Below are 27,133 nucleotides of genomic sequence, written 5' to 3' on the forward strand. Positions count from 1 at the left end.
TTCTTATATGTTTCCCCTTTCATCTGTGTCTGGTGTTAGCTAGTTACTGGCTAGCGAGGTCTTCAGCCAGCATGGAACAAAAGGGGGAGAAGGGTCATTCAAAACTCTGACTCAGTTGTCATGTCAACACATCCGTCAGTGCTGCTGTGAAACACATCACAAAAGACATGCCAAACGGGAGATATATATATATATACAGTGAGCTCCATAATTCATTGGACAGTGACCATTGTTTTGTTATTTTGGTTCTGTACTCTAGCACTTTGAGTTTGAAAGGATACAATGACAATGAGGGTGAAGTGCAGACTGTCAGCTTTAATTTGAGGGTATTTTCATACATATCGGATGAACCGTTTAGAAATGACAGCACCTTTTGTACATGGTCCCCCCATTTTAAGGTACTACAAGTATTTGTTAAATTGGCTTCACAGATGTGTGTCGTTAGGCAGGTGTATTCATTTGTGTCGTTAGTGAATGCAGGAGAGCTGTTGATGAATAGTAATGATTCTAGACGTTGCTATTGCCTTTGGAGGTTGTTATTGGGGTGTGACAACATGCGGAAGACAGCAGTGTCGATGCAAATGAAGTTGGCCGTCATAAGGCTCAGAAATGAAAATCAATCATTCAGGAACATTGCAAAAACCCTGGCCATGCCCAAGTCAACAGTTTGTTCATCATTAACAAGAAAAAAACAACCGGTGAACTCAATTATGTCAAAAGACCCGGTAGACAGAGGAAGACCACTGTAGTGGATGACCGGAGAATACTCTCTATGGTGAAGAAAAAACCCCTGATAACAGCCCAACAGATCAAAAACACTCTCCTGGATGCAGGTGTAGATGTGTCAAAGTCTACCATACGCAGAAGACTACACCAGCAGGACTACAGAGGGTACACTACAAGATGCAAACCACTGATAAGCCTGAAGAACAGAAAGGCAAGATTACAGTTTGCTAAAAAGCACCTAAAAGAACCCCAAGAGTTCTGGAAAAAAATATTGTGGACAGATGAGACAAAGATTAACATGTACCAGAGTGATGGAAAGACAAAAGTGTGGAGAAAAAAAAGAAATGCCCATGATCCAAAGCATACCACCTCATCCATGAAACATGGTGGAGGGGGTGTTATGGCTTGGGCCTGTATGGCTGCCAGTGGAACAGGCTCACTTGTCTTCATCGATGATGTGACTGCAGACAGAAGTAGAACAATGAATTCTGAAGTCTACAGAAATATTTTATCTGCTCAGATAAAACCAAATGCCTCCAAACTCATTGGACGGCACTTAATCACGCAACAAGACAATGACCCTAAACATACTGCTAGAGCAACAAAGGGGTTTTTGATGGCCAAAAAGTGGAAAAACCTTGACTGGCCGAGTCAATCACCAGATCTGAATCCAATTGAACATGCATTTTACATGCTGAAGAGGAGACTTAAGGCAATAAGTCCCCGAAACAAGCAGGAACTGAAGATGGCTGCAGTACAGGCCTGGCAGAGCATCACCAGGGAAGATACCCAGCGTCTGGTGATGGCGATGCATCGCAGACTTCAAGCAGTCATTGCATGCAAAGGATATGCGACCAAATATTAACAATGATTACTTTATTCTACATTATGTTAAACTGTCCAATGATTTTTGATGCCCGAAAATGGGGGGGACCATGTACAAAAGCTTCTGTAATTCGTAAACGGTTCATCCGATATGTATAAAAATACCCTCACATGTTGTCACACCCCAATAACAACCTCCAAAGGCAATAGCAACGTCTAGAATCATTACTATTCATCAACAGCTCTCCTGCATTCACTAACGACACAAATGAATACACCTGCCTAACGACACACATCTGTGAAGCCAATTTAACAAATACTTGTAGTACCTTAAAATGGGGGGACCATGTACAAAAGGTGCTGTCATTTCTAAACGGTTCATCCGATATGTATGAAAATACACTCAAATTAAGGCTGACAGTCTGCACTTCACCCTCATTGTCATTGTATCCTTTCAAACTCAAAGTGCTAGAGTACAGAACCAAAATAACAAAAGAATGGTCACTGTCCAGTGAATTATGGAGCTCACTGTATATATAAATGACATCATTGATGCAATTTCAATGTTGTTTGAGTTGCTTTTTGTGTCACCAAATATGCTTGAGATGATTTTACTGCAACACTGCTCACTGCATCCAAGTTGCTTGACATAGGTGTTTCAAAGAGCTGTCAGTCAAGGTGAGCTAATGAGTATAAGCTCCCCGCCCACTCAGCCTGACTTTTTAAACTTCCTGGTAGTTACCCATGAGAGAAAAAGTAATTTTCAGACTGTTCAGGACCTTTAAAACTCTGTGTTTTTTTTTAAACTGGAGAATTTTCTGTGTGCTTAACCTTTCAGAACAACAAGAAACATAGATATTTGCAGGGCTGCTGTTTCAAAGGATTTAATTCCATCAACACCCACCAGAGGTCAGAGTTAAGTCATGACAAAGTGAAGGACCATGTTTCTGCCTATAGAGCTGTTCAATTCATACAGTTTAATTCAATCTGTACTTCTAGCTGTCCTCGTAACATGATTGATTGATTGATTGATTAATTAATGGCTGATGAATTATGTGGGTAAAGTTCATGCTACTTACCTCCTACTGCCTTGGAGTTGCCAGTGAGACAGAGGAGTGAGAAGAGTGAGAGCTGCAACATCTGACTCCAATCCATAGCTGAAACAAAGAGACACACAGAATCACTTGTGAGTTTTAGTCAGGCATTGCCATAATAGGCTCAAACAAACTATCAGAATCAAGGGTCACATCACACTATCCAAAATCTTCAGCAAAAGAAATGATCTCACACACAAACGTATCATGCTTCTTTCTGACCATCCACTGAATCCCTTACTTGTCAACTGAATGTCTGTTTCCCACACAAACACACACCAGAGCTACACAGCAAATTATAGACTGGGAGTTATAAAATAACACTGAAAGTGTGGACCCCTATAGACACTGGAAAGTGTTCAATTAACACACTGCTTGGTGTAAAGCCTTATTTTTTTCCCAGAGTGCCTTGCCTTTCAAGTGAATTGTAGAGTTACAGTACTATCCATGACCGTATTTGTTAGTGACAGAGACATGGTTGTTGCATTCATCCATTTTCAGTCCTAGGGACTTCACCAAGTGATATCCTGAGCAAAAATGTTATCATAAATTGTTTATTCTTTAACACAATACAATATGTAATTCATATGCTCTAATGGTAAGGGCCTACACTCTGAACATAACAAAAAAATGTTGAATTAACACTCAATGTTGGTGTTAATAACCAGAGTTGAACCAAAACCACACCCATCATAATCATATTTCACAGCGTGCTCTATTTACATTTACATTTTAGTCATTTAGCAGATGCTCTTATCCAGAGCGACTTACAGTTAAGTGAGTGCATACATTATTTTTTATTTTTCATAGTGGCCCCCCGTGGGAATCGAACCCACAACCCTGGCGTTGCAAACGCCATGCTCTACCAACTGAGCTACATCCCTGCCGGCCATTCCCTCCCCTACCCTGGACAACTTGTGCGCCGCCCCATGGGTCTCCCGGTCGCGGCCGGCTACGACAGAGCCTGGATTCGAACCAGGATCTCTAGTGGCACAGCTAGCACTGCGATGCAGTGCCTTAGACCACTGCGCCACTCGGGTTGATTTAAAAAACATAAAAGAAATGATATATCTATGTTTTTGCATGTACATTGATTAATTAATGTTATGCATCTCAGATATAAATGTCATACATATTCGAAACTAATCCGATATGTTACTTGGACTTATTTAGCCGTTACTGAAAAGGTTGTTCCAGTTTAGATGTTTTAGGTAGTCTCATATTTCACTTTTCCCAACCCTGGCAGGAATTCTGAATGCAAGTTGTGGGTGATATAAAATTCAAAAGGTTGGATATCCCCATTCCGGCTGGATTTCTATCAGAATTAGACATCACTTTGCAAGCCAGCATAATGTGACAGGTTGCATGAATAACCCAACATGTTGGGTTTTTCCGAGTATCCAAACATGGGTTAATTTAACCATCCATTGGGTTTTTATTCACTTTCTTTCTGGGTTGACCAAGCAGTTCTATCTTTTTTTATGTAATCCATAGCTTATTTTCAGGAGGTGTGGCTTATTAGGTGTGTGGCATTTAGATGGTTATTTTTGGCCATCCGTGAGAGTAAATGTAAGTCCTGTCGATCATGTTAATTTTGTAGACTGCAATGTCAAATTTTCCTTGAAAATTATTGCACGTCACATAATCTAATACAAAAATATGAACATTATTATTTACATATTACACTAAAGTGGTTACTATACCATTGGGGATATCACATTATGATTTGCATAGGCTTTTAAGGAACTCATATACTTCTGTAGGCTTAATTATAACTACAAATATGTAAGTGTTCAACCGTGACATGTGCTAACAATTCAACAGAAATGGAGGAAAGTTGAAGGGGGAGAAAGTAAGGAACTTGTCTGTCGGCCTTACATTAAAGAACATAATTGGTTAAGGAAAACTGTGATGAATAAAAAAATATATCAGTTTCACTTAAGGACCAAAGGATTGACAGCCTTTTACTTTTTCTGTCATGGCTAACTACCAGGAAGTTTGAAAAGAGGCTGAGTGTGCAGGGAGCTTATATTCATGATCTCGCCTTGACTGACAGCTCTTTGAAACTCCCATGTCAAGCAACTTGGATGCAGTGAGCAGTGTTGCAGCAAAATCATCTCATGCAAATTTGGTGATACACAAAGCAACTCAAACACTGAAATTGCATCAATGATATCAATAATTTTTTATACATCTCTTGTTTGGCATGTCTCTTGTGACGCAGTTCACAAGAGCACTGATGGATGTGTTGACTTGACAACTGCCTCAGCGTTTTGAATGACCCTTCCCCCCTTTGTTCCATGCTGGCTGAAAACCTAGCTAGCCAGTAGCAAGCTAACACCAGTCACAGATGAAAGGGGGAAAAAAAAAGTATCTTTGCCATAGATAAACAGGGAAAACTTTTATTTATATTTGATGACACCCTAAAGTCAAATTTGGCACCAGTAGAGTAGCTTTCTGGCTATATAAACCACGTCCCTATGCAAACATGCCTTCACTCCGGAGCCAGAGCAGTCCGCTCCACCGGTGCCTGATCCAGCTCCGGTCAGCGGCTCCAGTCCGGAGCCTGAGTAGTCCGCTCCACCGGTGCCCGGTCCAGCTCCGGTCAGCGGCTCCAGTCCAGACCCAGACGTCAGCCCCTCTCCAGGTTCGGGGTCTCCCACACCAGGGTCCAGACAGGGCTTGGAGTATAGTGGGAGGAAGGAGAGGGGAAGCAACGCGCCGAGGTCTAGACCAGACCAGGGGCGCAACTGGGAGGCGAAGAGTGAGAGGTCATCATGGCCTGAGCCGGATCCGCCTCTGAGGCAGAATGCCCACCCGGCCCCTACCCTGTTATGTTTATGTTGTGCGGTCGGAGTCCGCACCTTTGAGGGGGGGGGGTACTGTCACGCCCTGACTCAGGGGACGCTTATATGTTGAGTCAGGGTGTGTATATTCCTTGTTGTGTTTGTTCTATGTTGTAGGATCTAGTATGTCTAGATCTATGTTGGCAGGTGTGGTTCCCAATCAGAGGCAGCTGTCGCTCATTGTCTCTGATTGGGGACCATACTTAGGCAGCCTATTGGCACTAGTGGGTTGTGGGATCTTGTTCCGTGTGAGGTTTGTTGTGTGTACCGTAGAACGTCACGTATCGTTGGTTTATTGTTTTGTCGTTGTGTTTATTCATTTAATAAACATGTGTGCATATCACGCTGCGCCTTGGTCTGACCCGTCTATGAACGAACGTGACATTCCCTCAGGAATTTCCCTGTATTTAGCGCCATTCATCATTCCTTTAATTCTGACCAGTTTCCCAGTCCCTGCCAATGAAAAACATCCCCACAGCATGATGCTGCCACCACCAGGGATGGTGGTCTCGAGGTGATAAGAGGTTTTGGGTTTGCGCCAGACATAGCATTTTCTTTGATGGCCAAAAAGCTCAATTTTAGTCTCATCTGAACAGAGTACCTTCATCCATATGTTTGGGGAGTCTCCCACATGTCTTTTGGTGAACACCAAACATGTTTGCTTATTTTTTTCTTTAAGCAATGGGTTTTTTTCTGGTCACTCTTCCGTAAAAAGCCCAGCTCTGTGGAGTGTACGGCTTAAAGTGGTCCTATGGACAGATACTCCAATCTCCGCTGTGGAGCTTTGCAGCTCTTTCAGGGTTATCTTTGGTCTCTTTGTTGCCTCTCTGATTAATGCCCTCCTTGCCTGGTCTGTGAGTTTTGGTGGGCGGGCGGCCCTCTCTTGGCAGGTTTGTTGTGGTGCCATATTCTTTAAACATTTTTATAATGGATTTAATGGTGCTCCGTGGGATGTTAAAAGTTTCTGATATTTTTTTATAACCCAACCCTGATCTGTACTTCTCCACGAATTTGTACCTGACCTGTTTGGAGAGCTCCTTGGTCTTCATGGTGCCCCTTGCTTGGTGGTGCCCCTTGCTTAGTGGTGTTGCAGACGCTGGGGCCTTTCAGAACAGGTGTATATATACTGAGATCATGTGCCAGATCATGTGACACATACAGTGAGGGAAAAAAGTATTTGATCCCCTGCTAATTTTGTACGTTTGCCCACTGACAAAGACATGATCAGTCTATAATTTTAATGGTAGGTTTATTTGAACAGTGAGAGACAGAATAACAAACAAAAAAATCCAGAAGAACGCATGTCAAAAATGTTATAAATTGATTTGCATTTTAATGAGGGAAATAAGTATTTGACCCCCTCTCAATCAGAAAGATTTCTGGCTCCCAGGTGTCTTTTATACAGGTAACGAGCTGAGATTAGGACCACACTCTTAAAGGGAGTGCTCCTAATCTCAGCTTGTTACCTGTATAAAAGACACCTGTCCACAGAAGCAATCAATCAATCAGATTCCAAACTCTCCACCATGGCCAAGACCAAAGAGCTCTCCAAGGATGTCAAGGACAAGATTGTAGACCTACACAAGGCTGGAATGGGCTACAAGACCATCGCCAAGCAGCTTGGTGAGAAGGTGACAACAGTTGGTGCAATTATTCGCAAATGGAAGAAACACAAAAGAACTGTCAATCTCCCTCGGCCTGGGGCTCCATGCAAGATCTCACCTCGTGGAGTTGCAATGATCATGAGAACGGTGAGGAATCAGCCCATAACTACACGGGAGGATCTTGTCAATGATCTCAAGGCAGCTGGGACCATAGTCACCAAGAAAACAATTGGTAACACACTATGCCATGAAGGACTGAAATCCTGCAGCGCCCGCAAGGTCCCCCTGCTCAAGAAAGCACATATACAGGCCGGTCTGAAGTGTGCCAATGAACATCTGAATGATTCAGAGGAGAACTGGGTGAAAGTGTTGTGGTCAGATGAGACCAAAATCGAGCTCTTTGGGATCAACTCAACTCGCCTTGTTTGGAGGAGGAGGAATGCTGCCTATGACCCCAAGAACACCATCCCGACCGTCAAACATGGAGGTGGAAACATTATGCTTTCTGGGTGTTTTTCTGCTAAGTGTCACGGATTCTGCCGAGGCTGCTCCTCCTCCTTGCTCGGCAGGCTTCGGCGTTCGTCGTCCCCGGAGTACTAGCTACCACCGTTAGATGTTTCGGTGTTTGATTGGTTTGGTCTGTCTGTTGCACCTGTGTCCGTTTGTGTCTGATTATGTGTCCTATAAGTTTCCTGCTTTGTGTTTGTTAGTTTGTGTGTTATTTTCCGCCTGTCAGTTGGTGTCGCTTGTGCTGTACTCTGGACTTTGTGTATAGTGACGCACTGTATTTGCGTTGTCGCTCGCCTCCTTGTTGTTGAGGTCCTTTATTTTGTATTGTTATACAGTTAGTAAAGTCTTGTTTGACTCAGCCTATGCGTCCTGCGTCTGACTCCTCAACCGCATCCACGCTGACGGAATAACACACCTGCTGTGGAGTCAGCAGGAGCAGCGGCGGCACCCAAGTCGCTGGAGGAACGGATCAGCGATCAAGACACCATGATCCGGCAACTTGGGGCCGCCATGAACGAGGTGTCCAACACTCTGCGCCGTTTGGTCATTGGAGAGGTGCCCACACCTTACCATCACCATCGGCCAGTCCTCCTCTCCCAGCACCGGAACCCAGTGGCATTCGGCTCTCGCTCCCGAGGGCATATGATGGTACCGCAGCCGGGTGTCAGGGGTTCCTCCTGCAGGTGGAACTCTACCTGGCCACCATACACCCGGCGCCCTCGGGATACGAGAGCGTCTCCGCCCTCATCTCCTGTCTATCCGGCAAGGCGTTGGAGTGGGCCAACGCCGAATGGAGGGGAATAGACGCCGCCACCATCACCTACGCGGAGTTCTCCCGCCGCTTCAGGGCTGTGTTCGATCATCCACCTGAGGGGAAGGCGGCGGGGGAGCGTCTGTTCCACCTCCGACAGGGGAAGAGGAGTGCACAGGAGTTCGCCCTGGAGTTCCGGACTTTAGCGGCGGATGCGGGGTGGAATGAGAGGGCCCTCATCGACCATTATCGGTGCAGCCTACGAGAGGACGTTCGTCGTGAGCTGGCCTGCAGGGACACCAACCTATCCTTCGACCAGTTGGTGGACATTTCCATCCGTCTCGACACCCTGCTGGCTACCCGCGGACGTCCATTCCACCCTCCAGCACCTCCGAGCCGATTCCCATGGAGCTCGGGGGTGCTGGCGCTAGAGAGAGGAGGAGAGTGAACCCGAGGGGGGCCGTCCCCTGCACCAACTGTGGCCGTGGAGGGCACACTGCGGCTAGGTGCTGGGGAGGGTCTCCTGGGAGAGGGGACAACAGGTCACGCACTGGGGAGTCATTTCAGGTGAGTAGGCGCCCCACTTACCCAGAGCTCTCTATTGGTCACCTGTGTATACCTGTGAGATTTCCACAGGTGGCACCTCATTCCCAGCATAAGGCGCTAGTAGATTCAGGCGCAGCTGGGAATTTTGTTGATCGGGAATTTTGTTTTAGGTTAGGAATTCCCCTTCGGCCGGTGGAAGCCCCCTTCCCTGTTCATGCTCTAGACAGCCGGCCGCTGGGGTCGGGGTTGATTAGAGAAGTCACAGCACCACTTAAGATGACTACGCAGGGGGGTCATGAGGAGATCATTCAGTTTTATCTGATCGAATCTCCTGCGTATCCCATGGTGCTGGGGCTTCCCTGGTTAAGCGCCCATGATCCTACCATTGCGTGGCAACAGAGGGCTCTTATGGAGTGGTCTGCCCAGTGTGTGGGGAGATGTCTAGGTGTTTCCTTAGGGGCGACCTCGGTGGAGAGTCCGAACCAAGTGCCCGCAATGCGCATTCCCCCTGAATATGAGGATTTAGCACTTGTGTTCAGCAAGACTAGGGCAACACGGCTGCCACCTCATAGACAGGGGGATTGTGCGATAGATCTCCAAACAGGAGCGGCACTTCCGCGGAGCCGTGTGTATCCCGTCTCAAGAGGAGACAGCGGCTATGGAGACTTACATAGCCGAGTCCTTGGAACAGGGATACATACGGTCCTCCACTTCCCCGGTTTCCTCGAGTTTCTTCTTTGTGAAGAAGAAGGACGGGGGTTTGCGCCCGTGTATTGATTACCGTAGTCTCAATCAGATCACGGTTAAGTACAGTTATCCTCTTCCTCTGATTGCGACTATGACTGAGTCATTACGCGGAGCGCGGTTCTTCACAAAGTTGGATCTCAGGAGCGCGTACAATCTGGTGCGCATTAGGGAGGGAGATGAATGGAAAACAGCATTTAGCACCACCTCGGGTCATTACGAGTATCTCGTCATGCCATACGGGTTAATGAATGCTCCTTCAGTCTTCCAATCCTTTGTGGACGAGATTTTCCGGGACATGCATGGGCAGGGTGTGGTAGTATACATCGACGACATCCTAGTGTACTCTTCTACACGAGCCGAGCATGTAGCCCTGGTGCGCCGAGTGTTGAGGAGGCTGTTGGAGCATGACTTGTATGTCAAGGCAGAGAAATGCTTGTTTTTCCAGGAGTCCATCTCCTTTTTGGGTTATCGATTGTCCGCGTCTGGTGTGAAGATAGAGGTTGACCGTGTGTCGGCCGTGCGTAATTGGCAAACTCCAACCACTGTAAAGGAGGTGCAGCAGTTTTGGGGTTTTGCTAATTACTACCGGAGGTTTATCCGGGGCTTTGAACAGGTGGCAGCTCCCATTACGTCCCTGCTGAAGGGGGGCCCGGTGCGTTTGCAGTGGTCAGCTGAAGCGGACAGGGCATTTGTTAAACTGAAGAACCTGTTCACTTCGGCTCCGGTGCTGGCGCATCCGGACCCCGCTTTACCATTCCAAGTTGAGGTAGACGCGTCAGAGGCCGGTATTGGGGCAGTTCTGTCGCAACGGTCCGGCACGCCACCTAAACTCCGCCCCTGTGCGTTCTATTCTAAGAAGCTCAGCCCGGCGGTGCGTAATTATGACGTAGGGGACAGGGAGCTGTTAGCCGTGGTTCAGGCCCTAAAGGTGTGGAGGCATTGGCTTGAGGGGGCTCAACACCCTTTCCTCATTCTGACTGACCACCGTAACCTGGAGTACATCCGGGCAGCTAGGAGATTAAACCCTCGTCAGGCTAGGTGGAACATGTTCCTGACCCGGTTTGTTTTTAAGATCACATACATCCCAGGGTCCCAGAACGGTAAGGCAGACGCCCTGTCCCGGCGGTATGACACAGAGGAGAGGTCCATTGAGCCTACTCCCATACTGCCGGAGTCTTGTCTGGTGACTCCGGTGGTGTGGGAGGTCGATGCGGAGATCGAGCGGGCATTGCGTACCGACCCTACTCCCCCAGAGTGTCCTGTGGGGCGGACGTACGTTCCGCTCGAGGTTCGTGATCGCCTTATTTATTGGGCTCATACATCACCCTCCTCTGGACATCCAGGTATTGGCCGGACAGTGCACTGCCTTAGCGTGAAATACTGGTGGCCAACGTTAGCTAGGGATGTGAGGGTTTATGTCTCCTCCTGCTCGGTGTGCGCCCAGTGTAAGGCGCCTAGACACCTGCCCAGGGGAAAGTTACATCCCCTGCCCGTTCCACAACGACCATGGTCCCACCTCTCGGTGGATTTTGTGACCGACCTTCCCCCCTCCCAGGGGAATACCACCATTTTGGTCGTTGTGGATCGGTTTTCCAAGGCCTGTCGTCTCCTTCCAATGCCGGGTCTTCCTACTGCCCTACAGACCGCTGAGGCCCTATTTACCCACGTTTTCCGGCACTATGGGGTTCCCGAGGATATAGTGTCTGACCGAGGTCCCCAGTTCACCTCCAGAGTCTGGGGGGCATTCATGGAACGCTTGGGGGTCTCGGTGAGCCTTACCTCGGGTTACCACCCAGAGAGCAATGGGCAGGTAGAACGAGTCAACCAGGATGTGGGTAGGTTTCTGAGGTCCTATTGCCAGGGCCGGCCAGAGGAGTGGTCAAGGTATATCCCCTGGGCAGAGATGGCACAGAACTCTCTCCGCCACTCCTCCACCAATCTAACCCCTTTCCAGTGTGTGTTAGGGTATCAGCCGGTTCTGGCACCTTGGCACGAGAGCCAGATCGAGGCTCCTGCGGTGGATGAGTGGATTCGGAGCTCGGAGGAGACGTGGAACGCTGCACATGTCCATCTGCAGCGGGCCATCCGTCGACAGAAGGCGAGCGCCGATCGCCACCGCAGTGAGGGACCGGTGTACGCACCGGGAGATCGAATCTGGCTCTCGACTCGAAACCTGCCCCTCCGCCTGCCCTGCCGGAAGCTGGGTCTGCGGTTTGTGGGGGCTTTTAAAGTCCTGAGGAGATTGAACGAGGTGTGTTACAGGTTACAACTGCCTATTGATTATAAGAATATTAAACCCTCGTTCCATGTGTGTCTTCTCAGGTCGGTGGTAGCTGGTCCACTCCAGGAAGGTGAGATAGGAGAGACCCCTCCGCTCCCACTGGACATCGAGGGAGCTCCGGCGTACACGGTCAGGACCATCTTGGACTCGAGACGTCGGATGGGGGGGTCTCCAGTATCTCGTGGAGTGGAAGGGGTACGGCCCGGAGGAACGGTGCTGGGTGCCTAGGAGGGATATCCTAGATCCATCCCTCCTGACTGAGTTCCACCGTGGTCATCCCACGCGCCCGGCTCCGCGTCCTCCTGGTCGTCCCTGAGGCCGGGGTCGGCGCACGGCTGGAGCCGCGCGTCAAGGGGGGGGGTACTGTCACGGATTCTGCCGAGGCTGCTCCTCCTCCTTGCTCGGCCAGGCTTCGGCGTTCGTCGTCCCCGGAGTACTAGCTACCACCATTAGATGTTTCGATGTTTGATTGGTTTGGTCTGTCTGTTGCACCTGTGTCCGTTTGTGTCTGATTATGTGTCCTATAAGTTTCCTGCTTTGTGTTTGTTAGTTTGTGTGTTATTTTCCGCCTGTCAGTTGGTGTCGCTTGTGCTGTACTCTGGACTTTGTGTATAGTGACGCACTGTATTTGCGTTGTCGCTCGCCTCCTTCTTGTTGAGGTCGTTTATTTTCTATTGTTATACAGTTAGTAAAGCCTATGCGTCCTGCGTCTGACTCCTCAACCGCATCCACATCAACGCTGACACTAAGGGGACAGGACAATTTCACCACATCAAAGGGACGATGGACGGGGCCATGTACCGTCAAATCTTGGGTGAGAACCTCCTTCCCTCAGCCAGGGCATTGAAAATGGGTTGTGGATGGGTATTCCAGCATGACAATGACCCAAAACACACGGCCAAGGCAACAAAGGAGTGGCTCAAGAAGAAGCACATTAAGGTCCTGGAGTGGCCTAGCCAGTCTCCAGACCTTAATCCCATAGAAAATCTGTGGAGGGAGCTGAAGGTTCGAGTTGCCAAACGTCAGCCTCGAAACCTTAATGACTTGGAGAAGATCTGCAAAGAGGAGTGGGACAAAATCCCTCCTGAGATGTGTGCAAACCTGGTGGCCAACTACAAGAAACATCTGACCTCTGTGATTGCCAACAAGGGTTTTGCCACCAAATACTAAGTCATGTTTTGCAGAGGGGTCAAATACTTATTTCCCTCATTAAAATGCAAATCAATTTATAACATTTTTTACATGCATTTTTCTGGATTTTATTGTTGTTATTCTGTCTCTCACTGTTCAAATAAACCTACCATTAAAATGATAGACTGATCATGTCTTTGTCAGTGGGCAAACGTACAAAATCAGCAGGGGATCAAATACTTTTTTCCCTCACTGTAGATTGCACACAGGTGGACTTTTTTAACTAATTATGCGACTTCTGAAGGTAATTGGTTGCACCAGATCTTATTTAGGGCCTTCATAGCAAAGGGGGTGAATACATATGCACGCACCACTTTTCCGTTATTTATTTCTTAGAATCTTTTGAAACAAGTTATTTTTTTCATTTCACTTCACCAATTTGGACTATTTTGTGTATGGCCATTATATGAAATCCAAATAAAAATCAATTTAAATTACAGGTTGTAATGCAACAAAATAGGAAAAACGCCAAGGGGGATGAATACTTTTGCAAGGCACTGTACTTTGGTCATCATACTTTGATCTGCTTTCCTTCAAATATCATCAAATTTCATGAAAAACATGATTTTGAATAGTCTTAAATAGTTACATTTGAATGATAACATGTTCACTTAGGATCTCACTTGGTGAAGTCCATAGGGGAATTTGCTGTGTAGAGGCAATCTGGGGCAGGCCTTTAAGGAAAACAAATTATATTTTACTACAGGAGTCACCACGGTAGTCAACAACCACAGCCCGTGGCAGGCAGGCAGGCAGGCTAATACCTCATACCTCATACCTGGAACAGGGCCAGACACATTCCCCATTCCACCACAGAAAGACTGACTGACATCTCCAGGGCTCTGGTGTTAACTGGATGACTAAAGGTAAAACATAAAACAACTGTAACGGAGAGAGAAAATGATCACCCGGGGTGAGCAACACTAACCCGGGAGAACTACCCTGCTGCATTCAAACCCTTAACAAGAACACCTGATTCTACTAGATGCTCACCAATATATTGATTAGTTGAATCAAAAAAATCTAATCAAAGTTTATTGCTCGCATACACAGTTTAGCAGATGTTATAGTGGGCGCAGCGAAATGCTTGCATTACTAGATCCTAACAGTTCAGTAAAATGTCAAACATCAGGTGTGTTATAGCAAAAGTGCATACTCAGTAGCTGTCCAGGAGCAGGGTTGGCCATCCCTGGAGTGATGATACTGTGCAGCACAAGAGTCTTGAGGTCAGTGTTTTGAAAGCTAAGATTTCTGTTCCCAGCTGGTCTGGATTGACTCACTGCATGACTTGAGTCTTGGAGTTTTCAATTCCCTCCTTCAATACAAGCTTGACTCTTTATCAAGGGGGGATGTTTGGTTGACTGGCCAGTTTATACTAAGTCTGACAGACACACTTCACAGTGGAGGTGTATAACTGTTTAACTGTATAACAGCTGTTATTACAACTAAGTTATCAACTGTGAGGTGTCACACTACCTTTGTCCACTTGTAATGAGAGTGATATCAAATGTACATTCTGCTACTACATGGAGTTTAGTTCGATATCTTTGCTTTATATTGGGTAACATCAGTGTCTATTCTGGATGATGTGCCATTGACGATATGCATTTAAAAATATATATTTTAGACATTTAGCAGACACTCTTATCCAGAGCAATTAGGGCTAAGTGCCTTGCTCAAGGGCACATCAACAGATTTTTCACCTAGCCGGCTCAGGGATTCGAACCAGCGATCTTTCAGTTACTGGCCCAGCGCTGTTAACTGCTAGGCTACAGTGATAAGGCTGTGCCTTGACAGAAGCACTAAAGGATGTGGAAACAAGAGTGCTAGTAGGCGCCAGAATGAAATCTACATCTGTGCTCCCATTTGCCCATGGTTATGACGCCCATCAAACAAGAGTGCTAGTAGGCGCCAGAATCGGATTGATGTTGAGTCGACCATAATGACTGCTTGTGCGATACAGGAAATGATCTCTCTACTTCTCAGCACAACCACCACATCAAAACACACTGATGGAGAGATTAAAACAAAGTGACAGAAAGATAAAGATAGAGAAAGGTGTTCACTAAGATTAAAAATGAATGGTGCCAACAAACGGAGAGAAAGAGGATGGATTAATTAAGTTAGATGTTGGTATTATAATGTGTGCTTTATTATATCTCGATGTGGTCCAATTTGTAGCTACAACTCAGAGCAGTCTCCTTGAAAAACATATATCCTTAGTAGGCCTACATCTGTGCTCCCATTTGCCCATGTTTCTTGGAGATCATTTGTATGGTAACATTTTATGATACTCAACTCATCCTGTGGTATAAGCACATTCATCCAGTAACTGTTTCATTACACCTCAAATTAATGTCACTATACTGAAGGTGTCTGTGCACACTTTGTAAAGCCATATGACATGGTTATGGCGCTCATTATTTAATTAAATAATGTGACACAGAGGTTGGTAAATGACATAAAATTTTATAACATCTGGTTATTTGTAGCATGTAATAACATATGACATAAGTTGTCATGCAGACTGTGTAACAGTTGACATTAGAGCATATGACAACAGTCCACAGTCATCTCCTTTTTCTTGATCAAATTGAGGGAGAGGTTGTTGTCCTGGCACCACACGGCCAGGTCTCTGACCTCCTCCCTATAGGCTGTCTCGTCGTTGTCGGTGATCAGGCCTACCACTGTTGTGTCATCGGCAAACTTAATGATGGTGTTGGAGTCTTGCCTGGCCATTCAGTCATGAGTGAACAGGGAGTACAGGAGGGGACTAAGCACGCACTCCTGAGGGACCCCCGTGTTGAGGATCAGCGTGGCGGATGTGTTGTTACCTACCCTTACCACCTGGGGGCGGCCCGTCAGGAAGTCCAGGATCCAGTTGCAGAGGGAAGTGTTTAGTCCCAGGGTCCTTAGCTTAGTGATGAGCTTTGAGGGCACTATAGTGTTGAACGCTGAACTGTAGTCAATGAATAGCATTCGCACATAGGTGTTCCTTTTGTCCAGGTGTGAAAGGGCAGTGTGGAGCGCAATAGAGATTGCATCATCTGTGGATCTGTTGGGGCGGTATGCAAATTGGAGTGGGTCTAGGGTTTCTGGAATAATGGTGTTGATGTGCGCCATGACCAGCCTTTCAAAGCACTTCATGGCTACAGACGTGAGTGCTATGGGTCGGTAGTCATTTAGGTAGGTTACGTTAGTGTTCTTGGGCACAGGGACTATGGTGGTCTGCTTGAAACATGTTGGTATTACAGACTCAGACAGGGAGAGGTTGAAAATGTCAGTGAAGACACTTGCCAGTTGGTCAGCGCATGCTCGGAGTACACGTCCTGGTAATCCGTCTGGCCCTGCGGCCTTGTGAATGTTGACCAGTTTAAAAGGTATTACTCACATCGGCTATGGAGAGCGTGATCACACAGTCATTCGGAACAGCTGATGCTCTCATGCATGTTTCAGTGTTGCTTGCCTCGAAGCGAGCATAGAAGTGATTTAGCTCGTCTGGTAGGCTCGTGTCACTGGGCAGCTCGCGGCTGTGCATCCCTTTGTAGTGGAGGGCATAGCGGGATTTCTTATAAGCTTCCGGGTTAGAGTTCTACTCCTTGAAAGCGGCTGCTCTACCCTTTAGCTCAGTGCGGATGTTGCCTGTAATCCATGGCTTCTGATTGGCGTATGTACGTACAGTCACTGTGGGGACGACAGAACACAGGAGGGTGTTCTTTAATGGAAGCCTTTCAAACAAAATCCAGGTAGGATCAGGAATTCCCCAGGGCAGCTGTCTAGACCCCTTGCTTTTTTCCATCTTTACTAACGACATGCCACTGGCTTTGAGTAAAGCCAGTGTGTCTATGTATGCGGATGACTGCGTATTCATATACTGACTCCAGTCGTGTGGAGAGGCAGAACATTGTTGGCGGAGGTACTTCCCTATTTCTTGGTTCAGGCGTTCCGTCTGCCCGTTGTTCTGGGGATGGTACCCGGAGGAGAGGCTGAGGGCGATCCCCAGTCTGTCACAGAAGGCTCGCCACACCCGGGAGACAAACTGGGACCCGCGGTCAGAAACTATGTCCTCCAGAATCCCATACAGACGGAACACCTGCTGGAACATACACTCAGCCAATTCCATGGTGTTAGGTAAATGAGGAAGAGGAACCAGACACATTTTTGAAAAACGGTCTACTATGACAAGGATGGTGGTGTTACCAGAGGATTCAGGAAGGTCTGTGATGAAGTCAACAGCTATAAAAGGTTGAAGCTTACCAGGGAGATGACGAGGGCTTTTGGTTTGGGCGCAGACTGGACAGGAGAGTACGTAATCCCTTATGTCGGATGCCAGTGAGGACCACCAGAACTTACGGGCTAGAAGTTCGGTGGTTAATGTAATGCCCGGATGTCCTGACCCCAAGGACGTGTGACACCATTGCATCAGTTGGGGTCTAACAGCTGCTGGTACGTAAGTCTTCCCAGCTGGTGTCTCAGGAGGAGCCGGGTCTGAGGTTAGGGCTTCTTGTATAGCAGAGTGAACCTCCCACTGTACCGGTTCCATAATGCAAGAGGATGGAAAAATGGGTGTAGGGTCTGAGTTACTGGTCGGAAGGTCAAACTGGCGGGAGAGAGCATCAGCTTTTACGTTTTTCTTTCCAGGGATGTAAGTAACATGAAAATGGAAGCTTGTGAAGAGAGCCCAGCTGGCTTGTCTGGAGTTTAACCTCTTGGCCCGTTTGATATATTCCAGATAATGATGATCTGTTTAGGATGTTGTGCGCCCTACAACCAGTGGCGCCATTCCTCGAGGGCCAGCTTGATGGCGAGGAGTTCTGTTCCCCAAATCGTAATTCCTCTCAGCGGCGGATAACTTCCTGGAGAAGAAGGCACTGGGATGTGATTTGGGAGGTGTTGCCACCCACTGAGAGAGTATGGCTCCTACTACTTTGGAGGCATCCACCTCCAGGGTGAAAGGAAGGGTCGGATCATGTTGGCGAAGGAGAGGAGCTGAGGTGAAGAGGCATTTCAAGTTGTTGAAAGCAGTCAGGGCGGTATCAGTCGTTTGAAGAGTCCGGGTCTTTTGGCTGGTAAGGGCAGTGAGGGGAGCGGCAGTAGAACTGAAGTTCCGAATGAACTGGCGATAGAAGTTGGAGAACCCAATGAAACGTTGGAGTCCCTTAACAGTGGTGGGTTTGGGCCAGTTATTGACAGCGGTGACTTTGTTTTCATCCATGCGGACCCCTCCAGGTGTCAGTACGAAACCGAGGAAGTTTACATGGAAGGTGCTCTTTTCAGAATTCACATAAAGGTTATGGTCAAGGAGCCGTTGAAGAACCTTTTGTACATGCTGTATGTGTTCCTTCAGGGAGTGGGAGTAAATCAGGATGTAATCAATGTAGACGATGAGAAAGCGGTTGATCATATCCTGGAAAAGATGTTGTATAGATGTTGGCGTGGCCCACTTGTTCAAGGGTCGCTGGGATCAAAGGAAGAGGGAAACGGTTCTTGACCGTGACGTCATTCAGGGAACGGTAATCAATACATGGACGGAGACCACCGTCCTTTTTTCCAACGAAGAAGAAGCTGGACGCAGCCGGGGAAGAAGGACGAATTAAACCATTTTCGAGTGCTTCATCAATGTAGTTCTCCATTGCCTCATTTTCCGGGATAGATAGGGGGTAAACATGGCCCGTCGGTGGGGACACTCCAGGGAGTAAGTCAATAGCACAGTCCACTGGGCGATGTGGTGGCAGAGTGGAGGCCTTGATTTTGCTGAAGACATTGCTGTACTGGGCGTATTCAGATGGTATAGTGGGTGGCACTGCAGAGTCCTCAATGGTGGTGTTTCTGCAGGGTAGGCTGAGACAACTGGTGATGCAGGTAGAAGACCAGGACAGTAGTTCACCTTGTCACCACGAGATAGCAGTGTCGTGACGGCAAAGCCAGGGGTGTCCGAGGATGAGTGGCTGTTTGGGGAATGATAGTTCCATGAGTTGAATGGTTTCGGTGTGGAAGACTCCAATCTGGAGGGTGACGCTCTGTGTCAGGTGCGTAATGAAGCCCGTGCCCAATGGCTGCCCGTCCAGGGCGTTAATCCTTAAGAGAGGGGTGACAGGTGTAAGATCAATGTCAAGCTCTTGTACTAGCTGGTGATCAATAAAATTACCTGCTGCGCCCGAATCTATCAAGCCCTCTACGTACTTAGTAACCCCCTTTGCGGTTATCAACACTGGGATGGAGAATTGCTTCTGGGAGATATTTAGAAATAAGGACACGCCTACCTGCATGGCAGCGGAGGGACCCTTATCATCTCTCCGTGGGGGGCGAACAGGGCAATGGCTGAGTAGATTATCTTTCCCTCCACAGTATAGGCAGAGCCCTTCTTGGATCCGCCTTTGACGTTTGATACGCGGGAGAGGAGCATGGCCCAACTGCATGGGCTCTGGAAGACTGGAACGGGATGACGGAACCATGGAAAGAGAAGGTTTCAGGTTCCTGGGTGTCAGAGTTCTTCGACGGTCGGCGACGAGGTGGTCGATGGAGATACGAATGTATTGATTTAAATCCTGAAGGTCACCTCTACAGGCCAACTCCGCCTGAAGTTCCCTGTTGAGCCCTCTTCGGTAGACGTAAGTAAAGCAGCCTCACTCCATCCACTCCCTGCAGCCATGGTGCGGAACTCGAGGGTATACTCGGCAGCTGAATTGAGTCCTTGTTGAAGTTCTATGAGGAGGTCTCCTGGAATGAGCGTGATCGAATACCTCTTTGAAGAGGGTGTGGAAATGGGTCTCGGATCTGAGTTCTGTGCTGTTGGCAGTCCATATGGCGGTGGCCCAATCCAGGGCTTTGCCTGTGAGCAGAGACACAAAATCCACCCTGCTCTTGTCGGTGGCAAAGTTAGTGGGGTTGTGCTCAATGTATTTGCTGCATTGCATCAGAAATCCCTGACATTTCCCAGGTGAACCGTCATACTTTCCAGGCATGGATATGAATGAAGGAGGGCTATGGGTTACGATACCTGGCATCGGAAGAGTAGGGATAGGCTGATGGAGAAGATGGCAGATTTCCTCCATACATTCCTCTTGCTGGGTTAGGCGCTGCTGTAGCTCCGCTGAATCCGTTCAATTTTTTGGTGAAGTATTCTGTAATGAATAGTCAGGGAGAAAAAGGGTGTAGATTCACGCGCAGAGCGCGGCAGGTGTTTATTTCGCCTTCACAAAAGGCAGGAATCGTGTTCACAGGCAGGCAATGGTCATACACAGGTAGGCTAACAGGCAGGAGAATCCAAAACTAGGACTGAAGGCTATAACTGGTTGTCACAAACGAACTAAGAAAAGGATTAGTAGAGTCAAAATGAACAATACCTCACAAGGCACAAACAGAATGAACTGAACTAAATAAGGAGCTAATGAGACCAGGTGAGTAACAAACACAGGTGAAATCAATGAACAAAAATGAAAGACAGGGCTACGTTCAAGAACACAGAGAAACATGGCTACATTCAAGAACACAAGGTTGACTAAGAAAATAAATACAGAACCTTACACTACACAAATAAAGTTTGTATATGGGTGGTTCTGCAACTACTGGCACTTTTGGCATTTTTTTTTTTTTTTGTTTCTTGAAAGAAACTTGAATTTACATAAATAATGTTCTACTTTTGTCAGGAACCATAAACTGGTATTGACTGTGGCCATTTTATTCAACAAGACATGGATTTATGTAACGGAGACGCAGGGAGAGGAAGCAGGTGCAGTAGTGAGTTTCATGATTAAGAACATGGACAGATCGAAAACAAGGGAAGCGTATGGACAAGAAAACATAACCAATACTGCCTGACCCGATGAGTGCTACAGTGCTTTGCAAAAGTATTTATCCCCCTTGCCGTTTTTCCTATTTTGTTGCATTACAACCTGTAATTTAAATGGATTTTTATTTGGATTTCATGTAATGGACATAAGGCTGTCGTGGTCTAAGGCTGTGCCACTAGAGATCCTGGTTCGAATCCAGGCTCTGTCGTAGCCGGCCGTGACCGGGAGACCCATGGGGCGGCGCACAATTGGCCCAGCTTCGTCCAGGGTAGGGGAGGGAATGGCCGGCAGGGATGTAGCTCAGTTGGTAGAGCATGGCGTTTGCAACGCCAGGGTTGTGGGTTCGATTCCCACGGGGGGACAGTATGATTTTTTTTTTATGTATGCACTCACTAACTGTAAATCGCTCTGGATAAGAGCGTCTGCTAAATGACTAAAATGTCAAATGTAATACACATGTAACCCTCTCACCAGGCTCGAATTTGACTCTCAAGATATTACCTTATTTAGAATATCTGAACAGCATGGGATATTAGGTGAGAAGGACATCTCCAATAAGAATCCCTATTGTAAACTTGCTAGGGTGAATGACAAATAGGGTATTAACTTCAGATAGAATGATTATAGACTTGGTTATTGGTATAAGGATATGCTTTCCCCATGCATTAAATGAAACTGAAACAGTAAATGACTCCACCAATACAACAGACACAAGGTTCAAGATCTATATTAATCAAATGTTCAATGTATCACATCAAAAGAAATACAAATTATAAACCCCAATGATTTTTCCACAACCCATGTCCAAATTATTTGCAAGCTTGCTTAAACCCTGGGCGCGCGTTGGAGCTAAAAAAAATGACGACATACATAAAGTCCCGAAGTCCACCACACATTTGTAGTTACTCACTACTTGTAGATAATGCCTCAGCAAAATATAGTAGTTCCGTGCAGGTGTCCTCACAAGATCCACAGCGAACACAGCTATCAATGCAGCCAGTAATCCGTAGCAGCAACAGACATCCGTTTGAAACCCGAACTGATCGTCACAAGCAATTCTCTCCAAGTCTTGAACGATGCTAGGCTAACCTCTAGGATGTCGAATATCTCCACAATGTGACGGCAGCTTCAGTCTCTACTAGGTCTTTCTTAACGAACTAATAAACACTCTCTTATAGAAATAAAATCAGGATTTCCCTTTAAAACAAACTCTGTAGGTATGGTTTTGTTTTCTCTATCGTTTCCTTGGGTCATTTTTCCGTCACCAACCCCACTAACGTCTCTCATCTCTCTCCTTTCAACCTTTCCCTCTCTTCTCTTTCCCAGCAACCAGTCCACTCTCCCATTGGCCACAACTTAACAAGTTACCTCATTGGTCAAAACTTTAACGAGATACGTGGGAAATTTAAACTTAAATTTTTTTTTTTAAACATTGCTTCAAAAGAAATGCATTAATGACATTACAAATCAGGAGCTATTCGATCACCTTTTAAATCTAATACCAATGAATTATAACAAATAAACTCTATACTTGGTTTTAGCAAGGTATTACACACAAAATAGTCCAAATTGGTGAAGTGAAATGAAAAAAAGAACTTCTTTCAGAAAATTCTAAAAATAAATAACGGAAAAGTGGTGCGTGCATATGTATTCACCCCCTTTGCTATTAAGCCCCTAAATAAGATCTGGTGCAACAAATTACCTTCAGAAGTCACATAATTAGTTAAATAAAGTCCACCTGCGTGCAATCTAAGTGTCACATGATCTGTCACATGATCTCAGTATATATACACCTATTCTGAAAGGCCCCAGAGTCTGCAACACCACTAACCAAAACTCACGGACCAGGCAAGGAGGGCATTAATCAGAGAGGCAACAAAGATACCAAAGATAACCCTGAAGGAGCTGCACAGCTCCACAGTGGAGATTGGAGTATCTGTCCATAGGACCACTTTAAGCCGTATACTTCACAGAGCTGGGATTTACAGAAGAGTGGCCAGAAAAAACGCCATTGCTTAAAGAAAAAAATAAGCAAACATGTTTGGTGTTCGCCAAAAGGCATGTGGGAGACTCCCCAAACATTACATTTACATTTTAGTCATTTAGCAGACGCTCTTATCCAGAGCGACTTACAGTTAGTGAGTGCAAACATTATTTTTTATTTATGTTTTTCATACTGGCCCACCGTTGGAATCGAACCCACAACTCTGGCATTGCAAACGCCATGCTCTACCAACTGAGCTACATCCCTGCCGGCCATTCCCTCCCCTACCCTGGACGACGCTGGGCCAATTGTGCACCTCCCCATGGGTCTCATGGTCACGGCCGGCTACGACAGAGCCTGGATTCGAACCAGGATCTCTAGTGGCACTGCTAGCACTGCGATGCAGTGCCTTAGACCACTGCGCCACTCGGGAGGTACTGCGCCACTCGGGAGGTACTCTGGTCAGATGAGACTAAAATTGAGCTCTTTGGCCATCAAGGAAAACGCTATGTCAGGCGCAAACCAACCACCTCTCATCACCCCAAGAACACCATCCCCACAGTGAAGCATGGTGGTGGCAGCATCATGCTGTGGGGATGTTTTTCTTCGGCAGGGACTTGGAAACTGGTCAGAATTGAAGGAATGATGGATGGCGCTAAATACAGGGACATTCTTGAGGGAAACCTGTTTCAGTCTTCTAGAGATTTGAGACTGGGATGGAGGTTCACATTCCAGGAGGACAATGACCCTAAGCATACTGCTAAAGCAACACTCGAGTGGTTTAAGGGCAAACATTTAAATGTCTTGGAATGGCCTAGTCAAAGCCCAGACCTCAATCCAATTGAGAATCTGTGGTATGACTTAAAGATTGCTGTACACCAGTGGAACCCATCCAACTTGAAGGATCTGGAGCAGTTTTGTTTGAAGAATGGGCAAAGCTCCCAGTGGCTAGATGTGCCAAGCTTATAGAGACATACCCCAAGAGACTTGCAGCTGTAATTGCTGCAAAAGGTGGCTCTACAAAGTATTGACTTTGGGGGGGTGAATAGTTATGCACGCTCAAGTTTTCCGTTTTTTTTTTCTTCTTTCTTGTTCATTTCACAAGAAAAAATATTTTTGCATCTTCAAAGTGGTAGGCATGTTGTGTAAATCAAATGATACAAACCCCCCAAAAATCCATTTTAATTCCAGTGTCACGACTTCATCCGAGGCTGCCTCCTCTCTTTGTTCGGGCAGGCTTCGGTGTTCGTCATCACCAGCCTTCTAGCCACTGCCGCTCCTCATCTCATCATTCTATTTTTTTTCTTGTTTATTACACACACCTGGTTCATATCCCCTCATCAGTACCTGTATAAGTGTTCCCTCTGCCCCCTTGTCTTTGTGTGTGATTGTTTATTGTGAGGATAGTGAAGCTCGTGGTACTCCTTGTATTTTGTATCAGATCCAGCCACCCACATCCCAGCACCCAGAGGGATCCATATATTCCGACCACGGGATTTAGACGGGACAGCTGCCAGGGACTCCTCCTACAACTGGAGCTATATTATTCTACCATCATCCCGGCCCCATCGGAGCGGGAGAAGGTGTCTGCCCTCGTCTCCTGCCTCTAGGGGAAAGCCCTGGAGTGGGCCAATGCAGTCTGGAGTGAAAGAGGAGCCGCGTTGGACAACTACGGGGAGTTCACTCGCCTCTTTCAGTCCGTCTTCGATCACCCGCCCGAAGGTAGTGAGGCGGGCAAGCGGCTGGTCCACCTGAGGCAGGGGACAAGGACCGTGCAGGACCCCGGCTGGGCCTGGGTGGAACGAGCAGGCCCTCATTGACCACTTCTGGTGCCATCTACGAGAGGATGTCCGAAGGGAGCTAGCCTGCCGGGACACCATGTTGTCCTTTAATCAACTGGTGGACATGGCCATCCGGTTGGACAACCTGCTGGCTGCTAGAGGACGTCCTGGAAGGGGCCTGCCCGTTCCACCCCCCCAACCCGGATCACGAGCTGATGGAGCTGGGTGGAGCGGCGATCCGGGAAAGCGGAGGACGACAGCCCCAGTGTCCCTCTAGTGGAACGAGAGGACTTTCTCCTGCACGCTGTCGTGGGCTTTCTTTTGGGTCTTGAGGCGGCAGGCAGGGCACTCTCGCGTCACCCCAGGTATCGAACACCCACACTCGTTCAGAGCCCTCTGCTGCACACTCTACCCTACCCATGCACTTTCCTGATTACATTGTAGTTCCCCAGTGTAAGGCGCTGGTCGATTCAGGCGCAGCTGGGAACTTTATGGACAGGTCATTTGCACATAGTCTAGGCATTACATTGGTTCCCCTATCCATTCCACTCCCCATCAGAGCACTTGACAGTCGACCACTAGGGTCCGGGTTCGTTAGGGAAGTTACAGCACCAGTCACTATGGTTACGCACAAGACCCATAGCGAGCAAGTCACCTTTTTTATTATTGAGTCTCCTGATTTCCCTGTTGTGTTAGGTCTTCCCTGGTTAGTACTACACAACCCCACCTTTTCATGGCTGCAGAGGGTTCTCACGTGGTGGGCGTGAGAGTGTCAGGGTAGGTGTCTAGGTGTTTCCATTGGTGCAACCACGGTGGACAGTCCAGACACTACCTCCACCGTGCGCATTCCCCCCCGAATACCTCGATTTGGCGTACCCATTTTCCAAAACGCAGGCGACCAAATTACCACCTCATCGGGCGGGGGATTGCGCGGTAAACCTCCGGGTAGACGCTGTGCCTCCCAGGAGTCATGTGTATCCCCTGTCGAAGTCTGAAACGGAGGCGATGGAGACATACGTCTCCGAGTCCCTGCGTCAGGGGTTCATACGTCCCTCCACTTCGCCCGCCTCAAGTTTATTTTTTGTGAAGAAGAAAGACGGAGGTCTGCGCCCTTGCCTTGATTACCGAGCACTGAACAAGGGGACTATACTTCATAGTTATCCTCTACCCCTCATTCCATCTATGATCGAGTCAATGCATGGGGCACGTTTCTTCATAAAATTAGATCTCCGGAGTGCGTACAACCTGGTGTGTGTCCGAGAGGGGGACGAGTGGAAGACAGCATTCAGCACAACCACGGGGCATTACGAATACCTGGTGATGCCGTACGGTTTGATGAATGCTCCATTTGTCTTCCAGTCCTTTGTGAACGAGGTGTTTCAGGACATGCTTGGTCGTGGTGTAGTGGTCTACATCAATGACATTCTGGTGTATTCCGCTACGCGCAGCGAACATGTGTCCCTGGTTCGCAAAGTGCTGGCCCGACTGTTGGAACATGACCTTTATGCCAAGGCAGAACAGTGTCTGTTTTTCCAACAGTCCGTCTCCTTTATCGGATACTGCATTACCACCTCAGGTGTGGAGATGGAGGGAGATCGCATTTCAGCCGGGCTTATTTGGCAGACTCCAACCACGGTTAAGGAGGTGCAGCGCTTTATTGGCTTTGCCAACTACTATCGGAGGTTTATCCGGGGCTTTGGCAAAGTCGCAGCTCCCATTACATCTCTGTTGAAGGGTGGGCCGTCCCGACTCCGCTGGTCTGCTGAGGCTGACAGGGCCTTCAGTAACCTGAGGGTTCTGTTCACCTCAGCCCCGGTACTGGCCCATCCCGAACCATCACTAACGTTGGTAGTGGAGGTGGATGCGTCCGAGGTTGGGATAGGCGCTGTCCTATCTCAACGCTCGGGCACGCCACCCAAGCTCCGCCCCTATGCCTTCTTCTCCAAGAAGCTCAGCCCGGCGGAGCAGAACTACGACGTTGGTGATCGGGAGCTGTTCGCTGTTGTCCGAGCCCTGAACGTGTGGAGGCACTGGCTCAAGGGGAGCGAAACATCCCTTTCCTCGTCTGGACGGACCACCATAACCTGGAGTACATCTGGGCAGCGAGGAGGCTGAATCCTCGCCAGGCCAGGTGGGCCCTATTCTTCACCCGGTTTGATTTGACTCTATCATACATTCCGGGTACGAAGAACGTGAAGGCAGACGCACTGTCACGGCTGTACGACACAGAGGAGAGGCCCATAGACAACACCCCCATACTCCCGGCCTCCTGTATTGTGGCGCCGGTAGTATAGGTGATGGACGAGGACATAGAGCGGGCATTACACACAGAGCCATCTCCACCTCAGTGTCCAGCTGGGTTGCAGTACGTGCCTTCTCTTGTCCGTGACCGTCTGATCTATTGGGCACACACTACCCCCTCCTCTGGTCACCCAGGTATCGGTCATACAGTGC

General features: G+C 47.7%; 1 protein-coding gene across 1 annotated transcript in view; it reads right to left on the reverse strand.

The window, feature by feature from the left end:
- LOC311129394 (interleukin-1 receptor type 1-like) overlaps positions 1–22,164 on the reverse strand; it is an 82,940-nt gene extending 60,776 nt beyond the window's left edge. The window contains exons 1-2 of the mRNA XM_084161679.1: positions 21,825–22,164; positions 2,631–2,708 (exon numbers count right to left, since the gene is read on the reverse strand). Of these exons, the coding sequence (XP_084017805.1) occupies positions 2,631–2,706 (76 nt within the window). The 5' untranslated portion in view covers positions 2,707–2,708; positions 21,825–22,164. The remainder of the gene's footprint in view (positions 1–2,630; positions 2,709–21,824) is intronic.
- Between the last annotated feature and the right edge of the window lie 4,969 nt (positions 22,165–27,133).

The sequence above is a fragment of the Coregonus lavaretus genome, assembly GCF_964263955.1.
Source record: "Coregonus lavaretus genome assembly, chromosome: 5".
NCBI lineage: Eukaryota > Metazoa > Chordata > Actinopteri > Salmoniformes > Salmonidae > Coregonus > Coregonus lavaretus.